We start from the raw sequence: 22,334 nt of genomic DNA on the forward strand, positions 1-22,334 counted from the left end.
ACGTCAAACAAAACGTTGCCACTGTATGTACGCGCATACTACCGCACGATCATAATTTTTAACCAATGCATATGATTGGTTATACCTTAAACCTTTTATATTATAAAAAACTTTATGGAAAAAAATGGCATGCACTTTTATTATTTAATTTTTTACGAACTTTTATGCTGCAATCTTATTACCCTCGAACTTCGGAACACCCTGTGTAGATGACTATAATAAATACACAATAAGAGCAAACTTGATATAATTTAAAAAATGTTAAAATTAATACCGGATCCGATTTTGCGCTAATCACAGATAGATTAAGTCTAAATAAATGTTAAATAAATGTTTTTTAAATCATTTTTTCTAATAAACTATTAATGTAAAATAAATATTAAATTAATATTAAATAAATGTTAAATAAATGTTTTTTTAAATCATTATTTAACATTTGTAATTAAATTGGGTGTTAACCATCAAAGTTGAGTGTACTTTTTCATAAGGGAGGATTGAGGCGAGGAGTCCGGTTCAGCGAGCGGAGCCCTTAAGAGATTCTCATTGGGACGCCATATTTGTTACTTTCATTTGAGGGTTCATATTTTTAGGGTTTATACCGTCATTTTTAAGGATTAATCATTAATTGAAGGTTAACTATCACTTGAAGGTTAACCATCATCCAAAGAAAAACCCTTAAAGTTGGGTGTGATTTCGGACCGCCAATTGAAGATTAACCTTCAAATGATGGTTAACCTTCAATTGGCGGTCCGAAATCACACCCAACTTTAAGGGTTTTTCTATGGTGTTTTTTAACGGTTAACACCAAAAGTTGAGTGTATTTTTCCATAAGGGTATGGTTTTATATACTAGTATATTATCATGTGTGATCATGTAAAAGTATACTTAACAAAATTATATCACAAAATTGTTACCTTATTCAATCTAAGTGACATATACTATTTTCCCCAAAAAAGCATGAAATCTTTAAATTGCGCCAATTACAAGAGAGAATATGTACAATTGCATCGAAAAGTAATTGTTGTATTCTTTACATTGTAAATTAGAAAAATAATGTATGATAATATTAATAAAACCCAAATGGTACGTAATATCTTTGAACCTCGAAAAAACCCAAAAGTGGGTGGGTAGTATCTTTATTTAAAAAAAAAATTAAAACCCAAGTAGTACATATAACTTTGTGTGTATTCCCATTTAAGAGTTTTTCTATTCTAACCCAGGTAGTAGTAGCTTTAATTTTTCTTAACAAAATTATATTACAAAATTGTTACCTTATTCAATCCAAGTGACATCTACTATTTTCCCCAAAAAAGTATGAAATCTTTAAATTGCGCCAATTGCAAGAGAGAATATGTACAATTGCATCGAAAAGTAATTGTTGTTGTTTGAGATCACGAGTGCATCATAGCGTGCATTGGTCTCGTCAAATGAAAGGGCACAATGCGCGTGCCTTCTCTGTATTGTAAGTTCATCGTTTCAATAAAAATCCTAATCCGAATATGTAAGTTCTGAATACTTTGCATTATAACGTGGGCTTCTCTAAAGGCATTTCGCAATCGATGCCTTTCAAAACGTTTCCAAAACGCTGTTTTCATGTCCTTGCGCGATGGAGAAACCCACGCTATAAACAGTCACCGGTGTGACAAACAACAACATTGCTAACGGCCGGTTAGCAATGTTTCGGCTCGCGTCGACGCGATGCGGTGACGTAGGCAGCCGATTGCCAATCAGGTGCGACTCAATGCGTGCCAGAGCCCTTTGCCGCCAATCACAAGGGAAAATCGGAGGTCACCGACAACGCTTCGAAACAATTGGTTATTGCGAGAAGAAGCTCCCGTATAAAAGAGCTTGCTTCGTCGCGCTCCGGGCTCTTTGTCGAAAGTCCATCGCCCAGAATTTCCCTCGCTAAACCGCTTAACTACGCTAGCTAACACCGCTGTATACACCGCTTTGAGTTCGCTCTTCGCTATCGCGCTTCGCGAACACGCTTTCACCACCGCTGCATGCCGTACTAACATCTGTGCGCGCGTTTACGGCTTCTTGCTTTGCTAAAAGTAAAGGAACACTGTATCCATTGTACATATTGAGACTTTATTGTAATATACTTATTTTATTGGACTTATACGTATTTGATTTGTGTGAACCGCTTTCCTCGTGGTCGTCTTCCTCGCGCCATTAAACGCGCATCCGCGCACTCTCGCACAGTTGTATTACTTTTATAAATCTTTACATTGTAAATTAGAAAAATAATGTATGATAATAATTTTACAAGATTAAAAATTTTTATTTAAATTCAACAAGGAAATACAAGGTATTTAAATACAAAGTTTATATATGTATTTTTCAATAGAATAAAAGATTGAATCATGAAGAATTACATTACAGAGGTAACAGTACAAAATACAAATATTTTATTAAAATATTTAAACTCAACAAGGGAATCCAAGGTATTTAAATACAAAGTTTATACATATATGTATTTTAAAGATTTAATCGCATCGCAAAGAATTACAGAGGTAACAGTACAAAATAAAAAAGAAGAGAGGAAAGACAGGGAAGGAGGGCGTGGATTAAAGCAGGGAGAATTAGGTTAGAGAACGTATGGTGGAGATGGGATATGGAAGAGGAGGTGTTAAAGGATGAAAGGGGAAAGATAAGAAAGGAGAGCGGAGGAGAGAGGGAAGAGGAGGGAGGTGAGGTGGGAGGGAGAGGAGTAGGAATGGAGATGGGAGAATAAGAGGGGATGTGAAGATAAAGGGGAGGACTTAAGGTACCTTTTCATGGTAGCGACGAGCGACGAGCGACGAGCGACGAGCGACGAGTGACGAGCCGGACGAGCGACGAGTGACGAGTGACAGCTGTTCAGTGTATGTTGGAGTATGTATTGTGAAATAAACCGTTGACGTCTCTTAGTCGCAAATTGATAGCAAACGTGTTTTTATCGTGTTTCGTCATAAAGAAAATTTTTTAAGGTTGCGGAGGCAATCAATCGTTTTTGTTCTCCCACATTTGATTCACTTAATAATATTTAAAAAGTTAGAATCTACATCAGAACGCTTGGCAGTATCAAACCCGATAAGGGGATCGAGTGCTATAAAATAAGAAGAAGAAGAACTACTTCGTTTTGTTTTAATTTGTGAGTGTGTAAAATTAATTATACTTTGTGTTATGTACAATTGTTTAATTGTTGAATTGTTCAATTGTAGCTTTAAAGAAAACATGTCAGATGAGTATGATGCTTGGAAGAGACACGTAGTATGGTACACGCAATACTTAAATTATCAATTTCAATGTGCTCAAATAATTGCGCAACAATGTAACAATGCACACAAACGAAAATTAGCACATGTGGCAGAGTACATTTTGAAAAAAAAAAGAAGAGAAGTTACTCAAAGAAACGCTTTTGGGTGTCACCAATCTGCTCTCAACGGGAACAACATGGCTTTTTTGAGGCAATACTGCCATCACTTCGATTAGAAAATTTAGGATTTTACAATTACTTCAGGATGAACTCAACAAAAATGGAAGAACTGCTAACTTTAGTTGGAGAGGATTTAATAAAGCAGAACTGCATCAGAAAACCCATATCACCTGCACAGAGATTAGCTTTAACTTTGAGGTATGCATATTATTATATATCAAATGTTGTTTAAATGTAAATTTATGATATTAAATTGCTATACAAATTAATTTTCTGTATTAAGTTAATGTGTTAATTACACGTTTTTTGCTCAGATTTTTGGCCTCTGGAGATTCCATAACTTCAATGCATTACCAGTACTTAGTTGGTGTAACAACAGCAAGCAATATCATAAATGAAACATGTGTTGCTTTGTGGAAGAAACTTCAGCCGTTATGTATGCCTGCTGAATTAAAAAGAGAACAGTGGCTTTCTATAGAAGAAGATTTTAAAGAAAAGTGGAATTTTCCACATTGCATAGGAGCCATCGATGGGAAGCATATTATTATTCAAGTATAAACATTATTTAATTGTATTATATATATTGCGTTACGATTTATGTGAATATGTTAATAATAAATAATAAATATCAATATTTTTCAGTGCCCAAATAACGCTGGCTCAATGTATTTTAACTATAAAAATAGTCACAGCCTTGTTTTATTGGCAATGTGTGATGCCAATTACATATTTACTTTTATTGATATTGGAGCGTACGGAAGGAGAAGTGATGGTGGAATCTTTAAAGATTCATTGCTAGGACAAAAATTGGAAGAGAACAAAATGAATATTCCAGATTCAACGCCCATAAGTGATGTGAGAACAACGCCTCTACCTTATTGCATAGTTGGCGATGAAGCTTTTCCTTTAAAAAACTATCTCCTTCGTCCTTATCCTGGAAAGCAATCAGCGGAATTGCCAAAACGTATTTTTAATTATCGTCTTAGTCGTGCTAGACGAGTAATTGAAAATACTTTTGGTATTTTAGTTGCTAAATGGCGTATTTTTAGAAAAGCCATAATAACTAGTGATTCCAACGTTACAAAAATAGTTAAAGCTGCTGTGGTTCTTCACAACTGGTTGCGACGACATGATTTAGACAATTGCCCAAAAGTGCCGTACATTTCAGAAGAGCTGCTCGATGAAGCATATTGTTATGGTCCAATTGCTAACAGTACTCAGAGAAATGAAAGACACGGAAGATTAGTAGATATCAACCGAATGGGATCAAACAATGCTACTCATACAGCCATTCAAATCAGAGAGGAGTTTACTTCTTACTTCAACAATGAAGGAGCCGTGAATTGGCAATACGATAATTTGTAAACTGTAAATTTTTACAATTCATTTTATAATATATTTATTATATGACATTATTATATGACAAACAATGTTTATCAATATTATTTAAAAGTGTGTACTAAGTTTTACTAGCATAACACTACTGGTATACACTGGTAAAGAATAGATGCGATTTAGAATGTAGAAGAATAAATTTATTATAAGAATTCTTTTGCTTTCAGTTTGTAATATTAATCTCCGCCGATGAAAAATGGCAAATTATACATGTACATTTATGAAACATAATACATAGTCTTATATCATAAAATTTACCAACTAGAATTCCTTATTGAAATATGAAAAATAACCCAAACCTAGGTCGTCACACGAAGCAAAATTCTGTCAATTTTTATTAATTAGTTCGTGAAACAAGAATAATGATAATTACTGTTATAATGAAATTATTCATATAGCGCGAATAGAAGAACGTGAAGAAACGTGCGAGTATTGCTATAGAGAATAATGGAATACCTTTTTTTTCTTTCAATCTCAATCAGATTATCGTCACTCATTGGATACGCGCGCACTCATTTCTTTTTCCCAACGATGTCGTTCTTTACACTTGGAAGTAATATTAAATAAAAAAACTAAATTAAAACTAAATTTAAAAAAAATTAAAAAATTAAAAATAAAAAAAATAAATTAAATAAAAACACTAAACAACTTTATATTTACAATTTGTATATATTAATGTCAGTCATTATTTTATTTATTTTATATTACCTTAAAGTGAAGAACGATGTGTTAATAATTTTTGTAATTTGTTATTTTTTCCTTGGGGAAAAATTCCCCATTTCATGGTAGCGACGAGCGACGAGCGACGAGCGACGAGCGACGAGCGACGAGTGACGTCGAGTGACGAGTGACATGTTTTTCGTCGCATTTGTAGTTGGATTTTTCTAACTTCAGGCGACGTCTCTCACTTTGAAATTTGTCGCCGATTTTTCCATACTCAATATATTAAAAGAAAAGTGGTAAAATGGAAAAAAACCATGAAAATTTAGGGGTAAGTAATGAATGTAAGAAAAGTCGATAATAATTCAGTATATATAACCCTGAATAACCTAAAAAATAATAAATATTTAATAAGTATTTTAACTAAATTTATAGATTATGTATTAATTTTTATTTATTTTCTTACAATAAAAACATACATATAATTAAAAATAAGATAATCTTAATTTCAAAACATGAATTTATAAGTAGAACTTTGTGCATAACTGCAAAACTATATGTTTATTTAGAATCCACAAGAAATACAGGAGGTGTACGTTTGCTCTGTATGCGAAACAATATTTAGAAGCTCAGAGATCTATAGCCATGGCTGTTTTAAAGGATATCCAGAAGTGCACATTGATCAGAACCATTATGTATACCCTCAGTGTGGTAAGCGATATTATTCTCAGGCTATTGTTGTTAATGGTTTCTCGTGTAAAGTGATCGAAGGTTGTTCATTTACTTAAAATATCAATAATATTTTACAGATAATTTAATTTTTTGTTTTTCTAAGTAATATGTATCACATAACTGATTGATTTCTTGTAAGAAGGTTATGTCTCTTTTCCTGTATTCTCTTTCTAATTGATTTGTTGAAAAAGGCTAGAAAGTTTTTACTGTGAACATATATTTGATGGTTAACATAATTTTTAATATGTTTCTAGAGGATCGAACCATTGTCAGGCGAAGTGAGGTTAATGGCAATGAACAAATCGTCACAGAACCATTAACTTCAACAGGTTCATTAGATACATTAGATAGTCAGATACAAAATTTAAATATAGAAGAACAACTGATTCTCCTCATTCAAGAAAGAGAGCCTCTGTGGAATTTAAGAAGTCCTCTTCAAAATCGGAGCAAAGAAAATAAAGAAAAACTGTGGGAAGAAGTTGCTGCTGCCATTGGATCAGGTTACACTGTAATTGGTTTAAAAAAAAAATGGAAAAATCTGTGTGATTCATACAGAAGATTTGTAAATTCCGAGAAAGGTGCAAGTGGTTCAGCAGCTAAAAAGAAGAAAAAATGGATGTATAGTGACATCATGTCTTTTATGAGCGATATGAATCTTCAGAACAAACTTACAGATTCAAATATAATTTCTAATACAATGATGTCAGACAGTAATGACTCCACAATGAGTCCCATTCCACCAGAGGTATTGTCCGATGATGAGACTGCTTCATCTGTGCCATCTGCTTCTGTGCCACGTACACGCAAAAATACCAAAAACTCACAATCAGATATGGAGATAGGTGATAAGTTGGTGCAAGCTATCACAAATAGTACTCCTACGAATATCTTCAAATTTCCAGATATACCAGCTCCACCTTCAACAAGAACTCCGGAATCATCAGATGATGCTTTTGGAACGTTTATTCAATGCTCCCTTACAGAAATTAAAGATGAACGTGATCGAACAAAGGTTAAGAGAGCTTTGATGAACACATTGTTCACGGAATTAGAAAAAATAGCAGAGCGCAGCTAATGTATGTCTACATAGTAGTTAATGTCTACATAGTAGTTAATGTATTTTAAGATTTCGTACCTAAAGTTTTATATTTTTATATAAGCAGTAATAATTTTGTTTCATTTTTGTAATTTATTATTTTTCCCCAAGGAAAAAATAACAAATTACAAAAATTATTAACACATCGTTCTTCACTTTAAGGTAATATAAAATAAATAAAATAATGACTGACATTAATATATACAAATTGTAAATATAAAGTTGTTTAGTGTTTTTATTTAATTTATTTTTTTTATTTTTAATTTTTTAATTTTTTTTAAATTTAGTTTTAATTTAGTTTTTTTATTTAATATTACTTCCAAGTGTAAAGAACGACATCGTTGGGAAAAAGAAATGAGTGCGCGCGTATCCAATGAGTGACGATAATCTATGATTGAGATTGAAAGAAAAAAAAGGTATTCCATTATTCTCTATAGCAATACTCGCACGTTTCTTCACGTTCTTCTATTCGCGCTATATGAATAATTTCATTATAACAGTAATTATCATTATTCTTGTTTCACGAACTAATTAATAAAAATTGACAGAATTTTGCTTCGTGTGACGACCTAGGTTTGGGTTATTTTTCATATTTCAATAAGGAATTCTAGTTGGTAAATTTTATGATATAAGACTATGTATTATGTTTCATAAATGTACATGTATAATTTGCCATTTTTCATCGGCGGAGATTAATATTACAAACTGAAAGCAAAAGAATTCTTATAATAAATTTATTCTTCTACATTCTAAATCGCATCTATTCTTTACCAGTGTATACCAGTAGTGTTATGCTAGTAAAACTTAGTACACACTTTTAAATAATATTGATAAACATTGTTTGTCATATAATAATGTCATATAATAAATATATTATAAAATGAATTGTAAAAATTTACAGTTTACAAATTATCGTATTGCCAATTCACGGCTCCTTCATTGTTGAAGTAAGAAGTAAACTCCTCTCTGATTTGAATGGCTGTATGAGTAGCATTGTTTGATCCCATTCGGTTGATATCTACTAATCTTCCGTGTCTTTCATTTCTCTGAGTACTGTTAGCAATTGGACCATAACAATATGCTTCATCGAGCAGCTCTTCTGAAATGTACGGCACTTTTGGGCAATTGTCTAAATCATGTCGTCGCAACCAGTTGTGAAGAACCACAGCAGCTTTAACTATTTTTGTAACGTTGGAATCACTAGTTATTATGGCTTTTCTAAAAATACGCCATTTAGCAACTAAAATACCAAAAGTATTTTCAATTACTCGTCTAGCACGACTAAGACGATAATTAAAAATACGTTTTGGCAATTCCGCTGATTGCTTTCCAGGATAAGGACGAAGGAGATAGTTTTTTAAAGGAAAAGCTTCATCGCCAACTATGCAATAAGGTAGAGGCGTTGTTCTCACATCACTTATGGGCGTTGAATCTGGAATATTCATTTTGTTCTCTTCCAATTTTTGTCCTAGCAATGAATCTTTAAAGATTCCACCATCACTTCTCCTTCCGTACGCTCCAATATCAATAAAAGTAAATATGTAATTGGCATCACACATTGCCAATAAAACAAGGCTGTGACTATTTTTATAGTTAAAATACATTGAGCCAGCGTTATTTGGGCACTGAAAAATATTGATATTTATTATTTATTATTAACATATTCACATAAATCGTAACGCAATATATATAATACAATTAAATAATGTTTATACTTGAATAATAATATGCTTCCCATCGATGGCTCCTATGCAATGTGGAAAATTCCACTTTTCTTTAAAATCTTCTTCTATAGAAAGCCACTGTTCTCTTTTTAATTCAGCAGGCATACATAACGGCTAAAGTTTCTTCCACAAAGCAACACATGTTTCATTTATGATATTGCTTGCTGTTGTTACACCAACTAAGTACTGGTAATGCATTGAAGTTATGGAATCTCCAGAGGCCAAAAATCTGAGCAAAAACGTGTAATTAACACATTAACTTAATACAGAAAATTAATTTGTATAGCAATTTAATATCATAAATTTACATTTAAACAACATTTGATATATAATAATATGCATACCTCAAAGTTAAAGCTAATCTCTGTGCAGGTGATATGGGTTTTCTGATGCAGTTCTGCTTTATTAAATCCTCTCCAACTAAAGTTAGCAGTTCTTCCATTTTTGTTGAGTTCATCCTGAAGTAATTGTAAAATCCTAAATTTTCTAATCGAAGTGATGGCAGTATTGCCTCAAAAAAGCCATGTTGTTCCCGTTGAGAGCAGATTGGTGACACCCAAAAGCGTTTCTTTGAGTAACTTCTCTTCTTTTTTTTTTTCAAAATGTACTCTGCCACATGTGCTAATTTTCGTTTGTGTGCATTGTTACATTGTTGCGCAATTATTTGAGCACATTGAAATTGATAATTTAAGTATTGCGTGTACCATACTACGTGTCTCTTCCAAGCATCATACTCATCTGACATGTTTTCTTTAAAGCTACAATTGAACAATTCAACAATTAAACAATTGTACATAACACAAAGTATAATTAATTTTACACACTCACAAATTAAAACAAAACGAAGTAGTTCTTCTTCTTCTTATTTTATAGCACTCGATCCCCTTATCGGGTTTGATACTGCCAAGCGTTCTGATGTAGATTCTAACTTTTTAAATATTATTAAGTGAATCAAATGTGGGAGAACAAAAACGATTGATTGCCTCCGCAACCTTAAAAAATTTTCTTTATGACGAAACACGATAAAAACACGTTTGCTATCAATTTGCGACTAAGAGACGTCAACGGTTTATTTCACAATACATACTCCAACATACACTGAACAGCTGTCACTCGTCACTCGTCGCTCGTCCGGCTCGTCACTCGTCGCTCGTCGCTCGTCGCTCGTTGCTCGTCGCTCGTCGCTCGTCGCTACCATGAAAAGGTACCTTTAGAGAATGGTAATACGGTAGTCGGAAGAGAAGAGGAGGGGGGAAGTAGGAATTGGAGGATAGTATTCTGGAATGTAGCAGGATTGGAAAATAAGGATAAGGATTTTTGGGAAGGGCTGAAGAAAGAAGATGTGGTGGTCCTGTTGGAGACTTGGATAGGAGAAAAGGGATGGGAAAGAATAAGGGGGAGACTGCCAAAAGGGTATGAATGGGGAGTGCAAATGGCGAAGAGGAAGAATAAAAAAGGGAGAGTGATGGGTGGGATGATAATGGGATTGAGGAAAGGGCTTAAAGAGAAGGATACGGAAATAGAAATTGGTAGGGAGGGTTGGATAGCGGGTAAGGTTAGGATAGGTGGTAAAAATTGGAATATTGTAGGGGTATATGCAAAGAAAGAGGAAATGGAGGGGACCTTACAGGAGTTGGAATATATAATGGAGAGAAAAGAGGAAGGAAGGTTTACGATAATCGGGGGGGATTTCAATGCGAGAACTGGGAGAGAAGGTGGGATTATAGGGGAAGAGGAGGGGGGACCGCAGCTGGGAGGGGGAAAAAAATCGAAGGATAAGAAGATAGACAGAGAGGGGAGGTTGCTGGTAAACAGCATAGAGGAGAGAGGTTGGGAGATATTCAACGGGAACGTGAGAGGAGACGAGGAGGGGGAGTTTACCTTCACGGGAGGAAAAGGAGATACGGTGATTGACTATGTAATAGGAGAAGGAGAAACAAGAGAGAAGATAGAGAGCATGACAGTGGGGGATAGAGTGGACTCGGACCATCACCCCTTGGAAATAACACTAAGAAGAGGGAACGAGGAGGAAGGCGGAAGAAGAGGGTGGAAGAAAAGAAGCAGGGGGTTTGGAACGAGGAAGGAATAAAGGTGTTCATTGAAAAAATAGGGGAGGTGGAGGAAAAAGTGGAGGAGTTGAATAAGGAATGGGAAGAAATGGAAACAAGAATAACAGAGGCAATAAAAGGGGTGGAGGAGGAGTTGGAGAGTAACAAGAAGGAGAAGGTGGGATGGTGGGATAAGGAGTGTAGAGAAGCGAAGAAAGAAGCAAGAAGAAAGCTGAGGGAATGGAGGAAGGAAAGAGGAGAGGGTAGCACTTACAAAGAAAAAAGGAAGGAGTTTAAGGAGCTGTGTAAGAGGAAGAAGGAGGAAGAGAATCTGAGATGGTAGAGAAAAGCGGAGGGTGCAAGGAGGGAGGCGGATGTATGGGAGATAGTAAATAGAGAGAGAAGAAAAAGGAAGGGAATTGGGGAGGGAATTGAAGAGGAGGAATGGAAAGAACACTTTATGAAGTTGCTGGGAGGAGTGGAGGGGAGGATGAGGATGGGAACGGAAGGGGGGAGGGAGGAGAAGGAAGGAGAGGAAGAAGAGGAGATAAGCTTAAAAGAGATGAGGAGAGTAACAAGGAAATTAAGGGACGGAAAGGCAATGGGAAGGGATGAGATTCCAAAAGAGGTTTGGAAGCGAGGGGGAAAGGAGGTGGTGATTTGGGCTTGGAAATATATCAACAGGATATGGAAGGGAGGAGGATGGCCGGAAAAGTGGAAGGAAGGAATAATTGCGCCAATCGTAAAGAAAGGAGAAGGAAAAAGGGCAGAGGAGTATAGAGGGGTGACAATAATGCCGTCTTTATACAAGGTATATACGGCCATTCTGGCGGAGAGATTAAGAGAGGAGATGGAGGGAAAAAGAATAGTGCCGCAGAAAATCAGACAGGTTTTAGAAGGGGATTGGGAACTATAGACAACATTTACGTGCTGAATTACTTGGTAAATAGGAGATTAGAGAAGAAGGGGGGAAAATTGATAGCATGCTTTGTGGACCTTAAGGCGGCTTTCGACTCGGTGGATAGAGGAGTATTAGTAAAAGCAATGAGAGAAAGGAGAATAAGGGAGGGGCTGGTGAGGAGAACGGAGGAGATTCTAAGGGAGACGAAAAGTAGGTTAAGGGTGGGAAACGAAATGGGAGAAGAGTTCTGGACGGGAAGGGGTGTAAGGCAGGGGTGCCCGCTGAGCCCACTGCTGTTCAATGTTTTATTAGCGGATATGGAAGAAGAAATGGGTAGAGTCAAATGGGGAGGGATAAAGATAGGAGGTAAGAGGGTGTATACTTTGGCGTACGCGGATGACGTAGTGCTAATAGCGGAGGACGAGGACCAAATGAGGAGCATGTTGGAAAGACTGGAAGGGTATCTAGGCAGGAAGAGATTGAAGCTGAACGTGGGGAAAACAAAAATAATAAGGTTTAAGAAAGGAGGAGGGAGGGATAGTAAGAAGAGATGGAGATGGGGAGGAAAAGCACTAGAAGAAGTGAGACAATTTCGGTATTTAGGGTACGTGTTTCAAAGGAACGGAGGACAGGAAGCGCAGATAAGGGAAAGGATCAAGAAGGCGGCCGCAGTGATGGGGAAGGTCTGGGGGATAGGGAAGAGGAGATTTGGGAAAGACTGGGGAAAAAGATTATGGCTGTTTGATAGACTGGTGTGGACGGTGATGGGATATGGAGCGGAAATATGGGGATGGAGAGAAAGAGAAGGAATGGAAAGGATGGAAGAAAGATATATCAGATGGGTACTGGGAGTGGATGGGAGAACGCCATGGTATCTAGTTAGGGAGGAGCTGCAGAGGGAGAAGTTAAGAGGGAGGGCAGGGATGAGGGCATGGAGATTTGAGAAGAAGTTAGAGGAGGGTAGAGAAAGTGAGCTGGCGAGGCTATGTTGGGAAGAGCTGAAGGGAAGGAAGAAGGAAGGGAAGGCAGGCTCAAGCTGGGAAAGAGAGAGAGGAAAGTTCTTTGAGGACAGAGGAGTGGAGCTAAAGGAATTGGAAAGGTTGAGAGAGGACGGAGACGAATGGTTTTATAAGCTGTTTGGAGGAGATAAGGAGACGCAAAGGAAAGAGAGATGGGAGAAGATCGAGAAATCGGATTATAATAAATGGTACAAGTTAATAAAAGGAGAAGGTATCCCGGGATATCTGAAGAAGGGATGGGGAGAGAGTAGATGGAGAAAGGTGGCGAGATTTAGATTAGGGAACGGGATGAGAGAATGTAGATACTGGGAAGAGGAAGAGAAGAGAAAATGTAGGTTATGTGAACATAGGGAGGAAACGTGGGAGCATGTATGGGAAGAATGTAGGAGATGGGAATCAGGAAATGGTAGCTGGCAGGAAGCGGCGGGATGGGTATTGGATGAGGAAGGGGAAGGAGAGAAATGGATGATAGAACTAGAGGGGGAAAGAATGGGAGGAAAAGGGGAGATGGAGGAGTAGGAGAAGGAAGAGGTGAAGAAAGAAGGGGAGAGGGGGGAGGAGGGCAAGAGGGAGGGGAGGGAGAGGAAAGTAGAGAAAAGGAGAAAGGAGTAAATAATGTACTTGTTTTAGATTATCCAGGATGGAACAAGAGGGGAGATCAATAGCGGAGGCGGTCGAAAGGATTGTGGAGGAGAAAGTAAGAAAGATACTGAGGGAGAGGAAAGAGGACGATAGAAGAAAGGACGAGAGAATGGAGGAGTTGGAGGAGAAAGTAAGGAGATTAGAGAGAAAGTTAGAAAGAATGGAGCAAAGTGGAGGTAAAAGGAAGAGGGAGGATAGCGAGGAGAGGGGGGCCGAGAAAAAGAAATGGTGGGCAGGGGAGGGTGAAAGGAACGAGGACCAATTAAGAAAGAGGAATGTGATTCTGAGGGTCGAGAAGGAGAAATGGGGAGACAAGAAGTCAAATTGGGAGAAAGTGAAGGATTGATTGATTGATTGATATTTATTAGCTTTCTCAGCTGTATATGTTACATAAAATCTTACAGTTTTGTCACAGTTAATACTATGTATTCTTTTAGCCTACGTTTAAACAATTCGATCCTCTCACTCTGTTTCAATTCTACCGGTAAAGCATTATACACTTTCACACCTTCATAGAACAGACTCTTTTGCGCGTTTCTTGTTCTGCGAAATTGCATTGCAATATTATCAGCTTGCCTAGTGGATCTTTCACTCACATTACCTACTATTTCCAGTCTATTATTTAAGTGACCAGGTAACATACCTCTCACTATCTTAAAAATAAAAATACATACATTATAATACAACCTCTGTCTTACAGTCATAAAGTGCAACGTTTGTAACATGTGTTCTACCTTGGTTCGTCGATCACATTGCAATATTACTCTCATAGCCCGATTTTGTGCCACTTGCAGCTTAGTCAGCTGTGTCTCGCCCATACCAATTAATAACGTTGAACAGTGCTCGAAATGCGCGAAGGAGCTCTTCACGGAAGGGTTGAAAGTGAAGGTGACGATAAGGGAGGTGATAGTTGTGGGGCAGAGAGGAGTTTGGCTGACAATATTGGTGAAGCTGGGAGATGAGGAGGAGAAGTGGCGGGTGTTGGAGGCGAGGAGAAAGGCAGGGAACAGCATAGGGGTAAAGATGCATGAGGACAAGTCGGTGGAAAGGAGAGATAGAGAGAGAGAGGAGAGAGAAGAGAGAGCGGAAGGAAGAAGAGATGTACGTAGGAGTATAGGGAGATCGGAGGAGGACGAAATCTCAAGAGGGATGGAGGAGAAGCTCCTCATGGAATCCGACGATGATAAGGGGGAGGGGGGAAGGAGAGAGTGGGCCAAATATGGAAGAACCGAGAAGTAAAGGAGGGAGGCTGAAGAAGCAGAGGGGGGAGGAAGAGGGGGGAGGGTAGGGAAATAGGAAAAAATTGTAAGGTCGCAAAATGGCCAGGTTATGGGGGAGCGAGAGTTTTTTGTAAAGGGTTGGGTACGTCCTTTTAAAAACGCCAAATGCAAATAGATTGTAAACCCTACGGGGAATGGCAATAAAGTTTTTATACAATACAAAATGAAAATATTTTATTAAAATACATAAATTTTTCTTGTCAAAAAACTTGGCGCTGCTAGAGAGAGAGAGAGAGAGAGAGACCTTTTACAAATGTAAATATTACTTATTCTATACTTATTCTATACTTAATTCTAATCGCTTTAAAAATCTAAACTTATCCTATACTTAATCATAAGCCGCATTATTCACCGTCTCACACACACACACACACACACACACACACACGCGCGCGCGCGCACACGCACACGCACACGCACACGCACACGCACACGCACACGCACACGCACACGCACACGCAAACGCACACGCACACGCACACGCACACGCACACGCACACGCACACGCACACGCACACGCACACACACACACACACACACACACACACACACATGCGCCTTAGGGTAGCAGAAAAGAGAACAAGAGAAAAGTATCTTCGCGAACAATGGAGCTAGTCTCATGACGATGAGTCAAGTATGTACAAGAGCGAGATCGCAATGACCGATATGCAAGTGGATTAACCTAGTCGCGAAACGTTCTCCCGTTATACTGTTGAAGAACCGACCGCATAACATTCCGTCTTTTTCTAATCCCGCTGTGAATCGATTTTCCAGCTAACGTATATCTTATGTCTTCGCAAAGCGTAACTTTTAAATCCTTTAGGGAGATTAATCACTTCAAGACGACACATTTTTTTTTAGAGCGATTGAAGAGAAAGACAGAGAGCTTGTAAATGTCGCGAATAACGTCTTGGACAAGTATAGTAGCGTATACGTCAAGTCGGGAGGCGAATAGAAGTTAAGCAATAGAGAAAAAAGACAGACCAAGATATGCGAGTTAATTCAGTTATGATATATTTTTATATAAAGTGTGAAAGACCCTCGAAATTCAAATATAGATTAGAAAAGGCTATAAGGGTCACACGCGGATCAAGGTGCGTTTAAATATTATAGTGATTTATTAATCAAATTCCAACAATCCAAACGTTTCGGCTCCTGTCCGAGCCATCCTCAGTGGTATAATGTTAACAATAATAATATGTTCTCCTTCAACATGGTGAGATTACTGTTTCAATTTTACAGAAACCTAGTGAGACTACAAGGTCCAAATCTGTAAAGTAATTAAGGAGTTACATCCTTGTCTTAAATTAGAATTCTAGAATAACTCACCAGGTAGTCTGGAGAAACGAATACATCGCAGAGTCAAATAAAAAGATGTGAACATATGGCAAAAGCAATGATCAGTACAAAGAATTTGATTAATAAATAACTTGCCAGTTACGGTCGATTTAAATTACTTTAATTGTTATTCTATAAGACTTCTATAAGACTGTCGACATTTTCGGTCTGGGTACCAATGTTTTTTGAGCCGCTGGGCAACTTTGTAGACTTTGCAGATGGTTTCGTTCTCTTCATTTTTCCTTATTCTCGAGACACTCCGCAGTAATTTACGGTCTAAGACCGAAATACGAAACTCGACTGATGACAACGTCTCGGCGGTCTCGGTAACGGATTCGACGGTTTCTTTTTCTTTAAATCAAACGTATCGAAAAAAAAAAAAAACCGTTACAGCGAAATGAATGTAACGGGCATTTCGAATATGGGAATTCATAGCATTTACTATATTCTAATTCTTACTGGGCAGTCTTAAGAAGTTGATGGTTATCGGGTATGCATATAAAACGAGTCAAATGTTATTGTTATTGACGATGCTGCAAAATACGCAAATCGCTAGAAGTCTCATTTTAATAACTGAAATTTATGTAGTAGTCGAAGTCTGTTGTTGTGGATTATATTCCAATAATGCTATTGGAAACGTCTTGATGTGCGTTTGCCATTGCGCTGATAGTTGGAAGAATTTTACACCATACCACTCGGTACCATCAATGCCCACTCTTAATGGAATGTTGTGTGTTTTCGCAGAACATATGAGGCGTGTCACACCGTCCACCGATTGACTTTTTGGTTCATTTTCTTTTTCTTTTTCCTTCTTTTACCTAATCTCATTATTTTTTGCTTTTTCTCTTTTGTCGTGAAATTCATAGATAAGTGATGTCCGGGAACTTCGCCTAATGAGGGAAGTCTTTGCACGTGCAACGCTCTGAATGCTTGACGTAACGTACTCTTTCCCTTTTCACCTTGAGTCTGTTTACTCCAATAATCCAGCTGTAGTTCCACTGGTTCCCATCTTTCCCTTGCCGGTTGGCCCACGTTAGGACTACTGGGTGGTGTTAACTATATACATGCGGTATAAAGCTACGCATGTGCTTTATAGTGCGTAATTACAGCTATTATATCTACATTAGCAATATCACGAAGAAGGAAAGCCCTGTGTTGGAGGAGATATCCCGCTCTTCTATTTTTTATTTATGAGGAATTGTGTTCAGAAAACTTCACCACACATAAAATTCACTCCCCCTTCACAGGGACACAACTTTCTTCTCTTCTATCACTATCATTATCTTCTATCAATCTATCTTATCATTATAGACGACCATTGCATTACAGTCTAGTCTATCGACTAGAGGCTCTTTACCTTGGAGACCTGCTGCGGATATGGGTACGAACCGGCGCGACACCTCCACGTGGCCCTTTCCTGGATTTTCAAGGTCCGAGGGGCCCAATCCCCTCGACGCGTTCCAAACCCTATCTCCCTGCTAGAGGTTTCCAGGGAACTCAAACGCTTATACAGAAAAGAAAACTCTTCCCGGATCTCCCGACGGCGTCTCCAGGTCATTTTGGGTTACCCCGACATGGACGCCCATGTTTCCCGCCCTATCGGCCGGGGTGCAACCTCCCCCCTCGGGGGAGCGGGGAAAGAAGAGCTCCACCGAGTTCCACCGCCGCGGGGACCGTGGCCGCGATACGGCCGGGCGCGGATCATCCGGCGGATGAAGGCCCCCCGACTAGTTGGGGAACGCCGGACGGCGAGGACCAGCACCTTGGATCGGGCTGGCGGGTGCTCCACCCGGGCGATATCTCGGCCCGAGACTTTCCATCACAGATATACGCCTTAAACACACATCTCTCGTTCCGGCACCTGAAAAATCCAGTCTGACAGTCGACCTTTCCGCACGACTCCGGCTCGTCAAACTTGTCCGGGCAATCGGCGGTACCGTCGCAGTACCAGCTTCTCGGTATACAGATAGCTGAAACTAACACACTGGAACTGCTTGTCGGTGTTACACTGATCTGGCGCCAGCGATGGGCAACCTACTTCGTCCGATCCATCATTGCAATCACTAATGCCGTCGCACTTATACGACGCTAAAACGCACATCTTCTGATCCGCGCACGTAAATTGCGTACTGAGACAGGTGACCGGTGGGCAATCCATCTCGTCCTGTTGGTCAAAGCAGTCGCTGTCGCCGTCGCACACCCAGGACTGCGGTATACAGTGGCCGGAGCGTGGGCACGTGAACTGGAAGTACGAGCAAGTTTTAGCTGCGCAGAACTCGCCTTCGTCGGAGCTGTCGCCGCAGTCGTTCTCGGAATCGCATTTCCAAGTTGCGGGGATGCAGCGATTATTGGCGCAGGCGAATTGATTAGCGCTGCAGGTCACATTCGGGCAGCCCATCTCGTCACTGTAATCGCCACAATCGTTCTCGGAATCGCAGTGGAACGTCATCGGTACGCAACGACCGGACTTGCATTGGAACTCGTTCGCGCTGCACGTCGGTTTGTGCAGTTTTGCATCTCGTCACTGTTGTCGAGGCAGTCGTTCTCGCCGTCGCACACCCAGGATTTCGGGACACATCTCTGGTTCGCGCAAGTGAAATCCCACGTATGTGGACACGCTTGCAGAGGCGGTTCCCCGTCCGGATCCGCTGCGCAACTCCTGCCATTGCTCTGAAGACGTTCTCCATAAAAACATCCGCATACACTAGTGAGTTTCGGCATATGTTGCGTGCCAGGGAACGTGATAGCGTCAGAGCGCGAAGAGTTATCCGGAATAGCGAAGCAAAGTTTCTCGCAACCGCCGTTATTAATACTGCAAGGGTGGGCACTCGTCGTCTTCTGGATGTCACGACTGAAGACCTTCACGCCGTAAAGTCTGTTGGTAGCGGGTCACGGACCAAGATAGCTTCCTGCTCGCCGGTTTCTTTGTGCAGCCGAATAATGGCGTCGAGACGCCAGTCGGTGATGTACATCCAGTTCTCGTGGATGGCGATGGAAAACGGATGTCGGATTAGTCTGGAGTTCACCGTTCGCACATCCGTACCGTCTAGATTCGAATGCTGCACGTGGTCTAGAAGAGCGTCACACCAGTACAATCGATCTTTATTGAAATCGATCGCCAGTCCGTTTGGCCAGCCCAGAGTTAGATTTTGAAGACGACCAAGCTGGAGCCGTCAGCGTGAGCTCTGCTGATGTTGGCCGGACGGTCTCATTCCGAGAAGAAGATGTAACCTTGGTTCGGATGGATTACGATTGCGCGAGGACGCTTCAGATTTTTCAATAGTGTTCGCCGATACGTGACATTCCGAGTGCTGAGCACATTTAGCGTGCCTTTACGTGAATCAATGTAGTACAAGTTCTTCGCGGCCCAATCGACCGCAAGTCCTTCCACCCCCTCATTTTGACTAGCCAGGACAATTTCGCGTCCGGTCGCGTTCTGGTGTACCCTGTATATGACGTCCTGAAGAACATCGCTGTAATAGATGTACTGGTCGTGCGCGTCGTAGTCCAATCCAACGAATCGTGCCCGTCTGGACACCACCGGCAGGATAGCATCCCTAAAGCCTTCCATCACGGGATTGAGCACGCGGCCTTTAATGAACCTCTGCTGCGAATACATGAGGAACTCCTGCACCAAGTTGCAGTTCCTCATGTCGTGTGCCAATCGCCATCCAATGTGGCAAGCGCAGCGATAGCCTAATCGATTGTTTTGATCGCTGGAGGCCGTGACGATGCACATGTGCTGACAGCCGCCGTTATTATTGCCGCAGGGATTGGAGACGCTAGGTTGCGAGAGTGGATGCAAGGCTTTTATAGCTTTGGCGTCGCGTACCTTAAATACACTTTGGATGGAATAATCTCCTTGAGTCTTATCGACGCTCATGACGGCCTGCTTGGCGGCGTCCGTCCAGAATATCCTGTTCTCGAAGAGAGTGAGTCTGATTGCGGATGGCACTTGAGAACCTCTGAGAATCATTACTCTGTTGTGACCTCTGTAGTCTGCAGTTTCGATGTAATCCAACAGAGAGTCACACCAGTAGATTCTCTTGGCAATGATGTCAGCGGCCACGCCGGAGACTTTATAGGCTGCCTCGGAGACGACGGGGAACGCGTTGGTACCGTCCATGTTGGTGCGCAGGACCTGCTTGCTGTCGGCGATGACATGAGGCCCCTCGTGGGATCCAGCGCGATGTCGGTCGGGCTGGTGATATTGGAGCCCACCACGATCCCGTGGTAACGTCCGTCCAGCTCGAACACGTCTACCTTTTGCACGATGGAATCCGCGACGTAGAGCTTGTCGCCGATCCAGTCTATCGCGATGGACACGGGTCCCCAGGAGCCCGCCATACTGATGTCCACCTTGGCCGGCGTGTCGCTACCGGGGTTGAGGGATTCCGAGTGAACCTTTCGCGTCTTCATGTCGCTCCAGAAGAGGAGATTTCGCGAGTACAGGTAATCCACCCCGCTCGCGCCGGTAGTGTTGGCGATTATCTTTCGATCCTCGCCGGTCGCGCTCAACCGCCATATCGCGCGATCCTGCGCGAGCAGAAGCTCCAGGGCGGAGATGTTCTGGACGCGACATTGGTTGTGCCCGTGAAGAATATAGCCGGGCGCGCAGTGACACGTGTACCAGCCGTCAGTGTTCTCGCACAGCTGCTCGCAGAAGCCCCACTCGGAGCATTCGTCTCGATCAATGCAGGTCCGCGAATCATTGGCGAGGATTCTTCCCTCCGGGCAGTAGCAAGTCCCTCCGGTCGGAGATGCTTGACATTTATGTTGGCAACCAAGTGAGCCGCACATGCTCGTCGAACATGCCGCCTCCTCGTCCGCCCCGTCCTCGCAATCCGGTTTTTCATCGCACAACTGACAAGGGGAGGACCAGGTAGTGCCCTCACCAATTTAAATAAATTTTTAATATGTTGTAGGGTTAACCCCCCACTAATTAATGGTAAAGTGGCACGATGCAATACTCGAGCATTCGCAAGATATTCGCATCGAAATTTACTTATTTAGTCCATTCGCCAGGTCGATTGAGCATTTTTATCGAGGTTGATGGCTTAAGTTAATGTTTTTTTTTATGTTTTTTGGGTCGTAGAACAAGAATCTGTAAATAGTTTTTTCGTAAGACGATGCAAATAAAACATTATTAACAATTTATTTGTTTAAATTGCCCTAGCGATCAAACTATACATCCTATAAAAAAATGAACTCGAGAAAATTTGTTCCTCTTTTCACGACGAACAAAATGGCGTTCGAATTTTTCCAAAATCTTCATTATTGACGGAAATATGTCAATTTTTAGGTAATTACTGCCTACGCGTCGCGGAGTACCCTAGGAGCAAAAAAGGATAAAAAAGGAGCAAAAAAATAAATCAAATTAAAATTAAAAGAGCAAAACTCGTGTGGTACAATTGAGCGCGAGCGCGCACGCCTAGAGTACTCCGCGACGCGTAAGCAGTAATTACCTAAAAATTGACATATTTCCGTCAATAATGAAGATTTTGGAAAAATTCAAACGCCATTTTGTTCGTCGTGAAAAGAGGAACAAATTTTCTCTAGTTTATTTTTTATAGGATGTATAGTTTGATCGCTAGGGCAATTTAAACAAATAAATTGTTAATAATTTTTTATTGCATCAACTTACGAAAAAACTATTTACAGATTCTTGTTCTACGACTCAAAAAACATAAAAAAACATTAACTTAAGCCATCAACCTCGATAAAAATGCTCAATCGACCTGGCGAATGGACTAAATAAGTAAATTTCGATGCAAATATCTTGCGAATGCTCGAGTATTGCATCGTGCCACTTTACCATTAATTAGTGGGGGTTAACCCTACAACATATTAAAAATTTATGTAAATCGGTGAGGGCACTACCTGGTCCTCCCCTTGTGAGATCGATTGATGCATAATGGTTTTCCATCCGGTGCACCTTTCGGACATATGAATTTGTTTCCTGGACAGACTGTCATTGTGCAGGACTTCTCGTCGGAACCATCCTGGCAGTCTTATAACCATCGACTTAATATGCTATGGGAATGCAGGCGCATTGGCGCATCGGAACTGATCACTGGT

General features: G+C 40.3%; 2 protein-coding genes and 2 pseudogenes across 2 annotated transcripts; 1 reads left to right on the forward strand and 3 right to left on the reverse strand.

The window, feature by feature from the left end:
- Positions 1-3,329: 3,329 nt before the first annotated feature.
- LOC139786001 (uncharacterized) lies at positions 3,330-5,557 on the forward strand (the record flags this gene model as incomplete). Its single annotated transcript, XM_071725170.1, has 4 exons — positions 3,330-3,619; positions 3,736-3,973; positions 4,064-4,519; positions 4,595-5,557. Coding segments are annotated over 4 exons (1,176 nt in total), but the record flags the coding sequence as incomplete, so codon positions are not given.
- A 1,876-nt stretch (positions 5,558-7,433) lies between these two features.
- Positions 7,434-9,773, reverse strand: LOC139786002 (uncharacterized; annotated as a pseudogene).
- Positions 9,774-18,165: 8,392 nt separating this feature from the next.
- LOC139786003 (uncharacterized) lies at positions 18,166-19,139 on the reverse strand (annotated as a pseudogene).
- A 325-nt stretch (positions 19,140-19,464) lies between these two features.
- On the reverse strand, positions 19,465-20,232 carry LOC139786004 (low-density lipoprotein receptor-related protein 2-like). Its single transcript, XM_071725172.1, has one exon. The coding sequence runs from the start codon at positions 20,230-20,232 to the stop codon at positions 19,465-19,467; it is 768 nt and encodes a 255-aa protein (XP_071581273.1).
- Between the last annotated feature and the right edge of the window lie 2,102 nt (positions 20,233-22,334).

The sequence above is a fragment of the Temnothorax nylanderi genome, unplaced genomic scaffold (genome assembly GCF_030848795.1).
Source record: "Temnothorax nylanderi isolate EJ_2023f unplaced genomic scaffold, tnyl_v1.0 TNYL_tig0934_pilon, whole genome shotgun sequence".
Taxonomy (NCBI): Eukaryota; Metazoa; Arthropoda; class Insecta; order Hymenoptera; family Formicidae; genus Temnothorax; species Temnothorax nylanderi.

What these genes read in the sequence shown, in the direction of transcription:
- LOC139786004 (XM_071725172.1), bottom strand. Translation starts at nt 20,232, where the DNA reads ATGATTCTCAGAGGTTCTCAAGTGCCATCCGCAATCAGACTCACTCTC.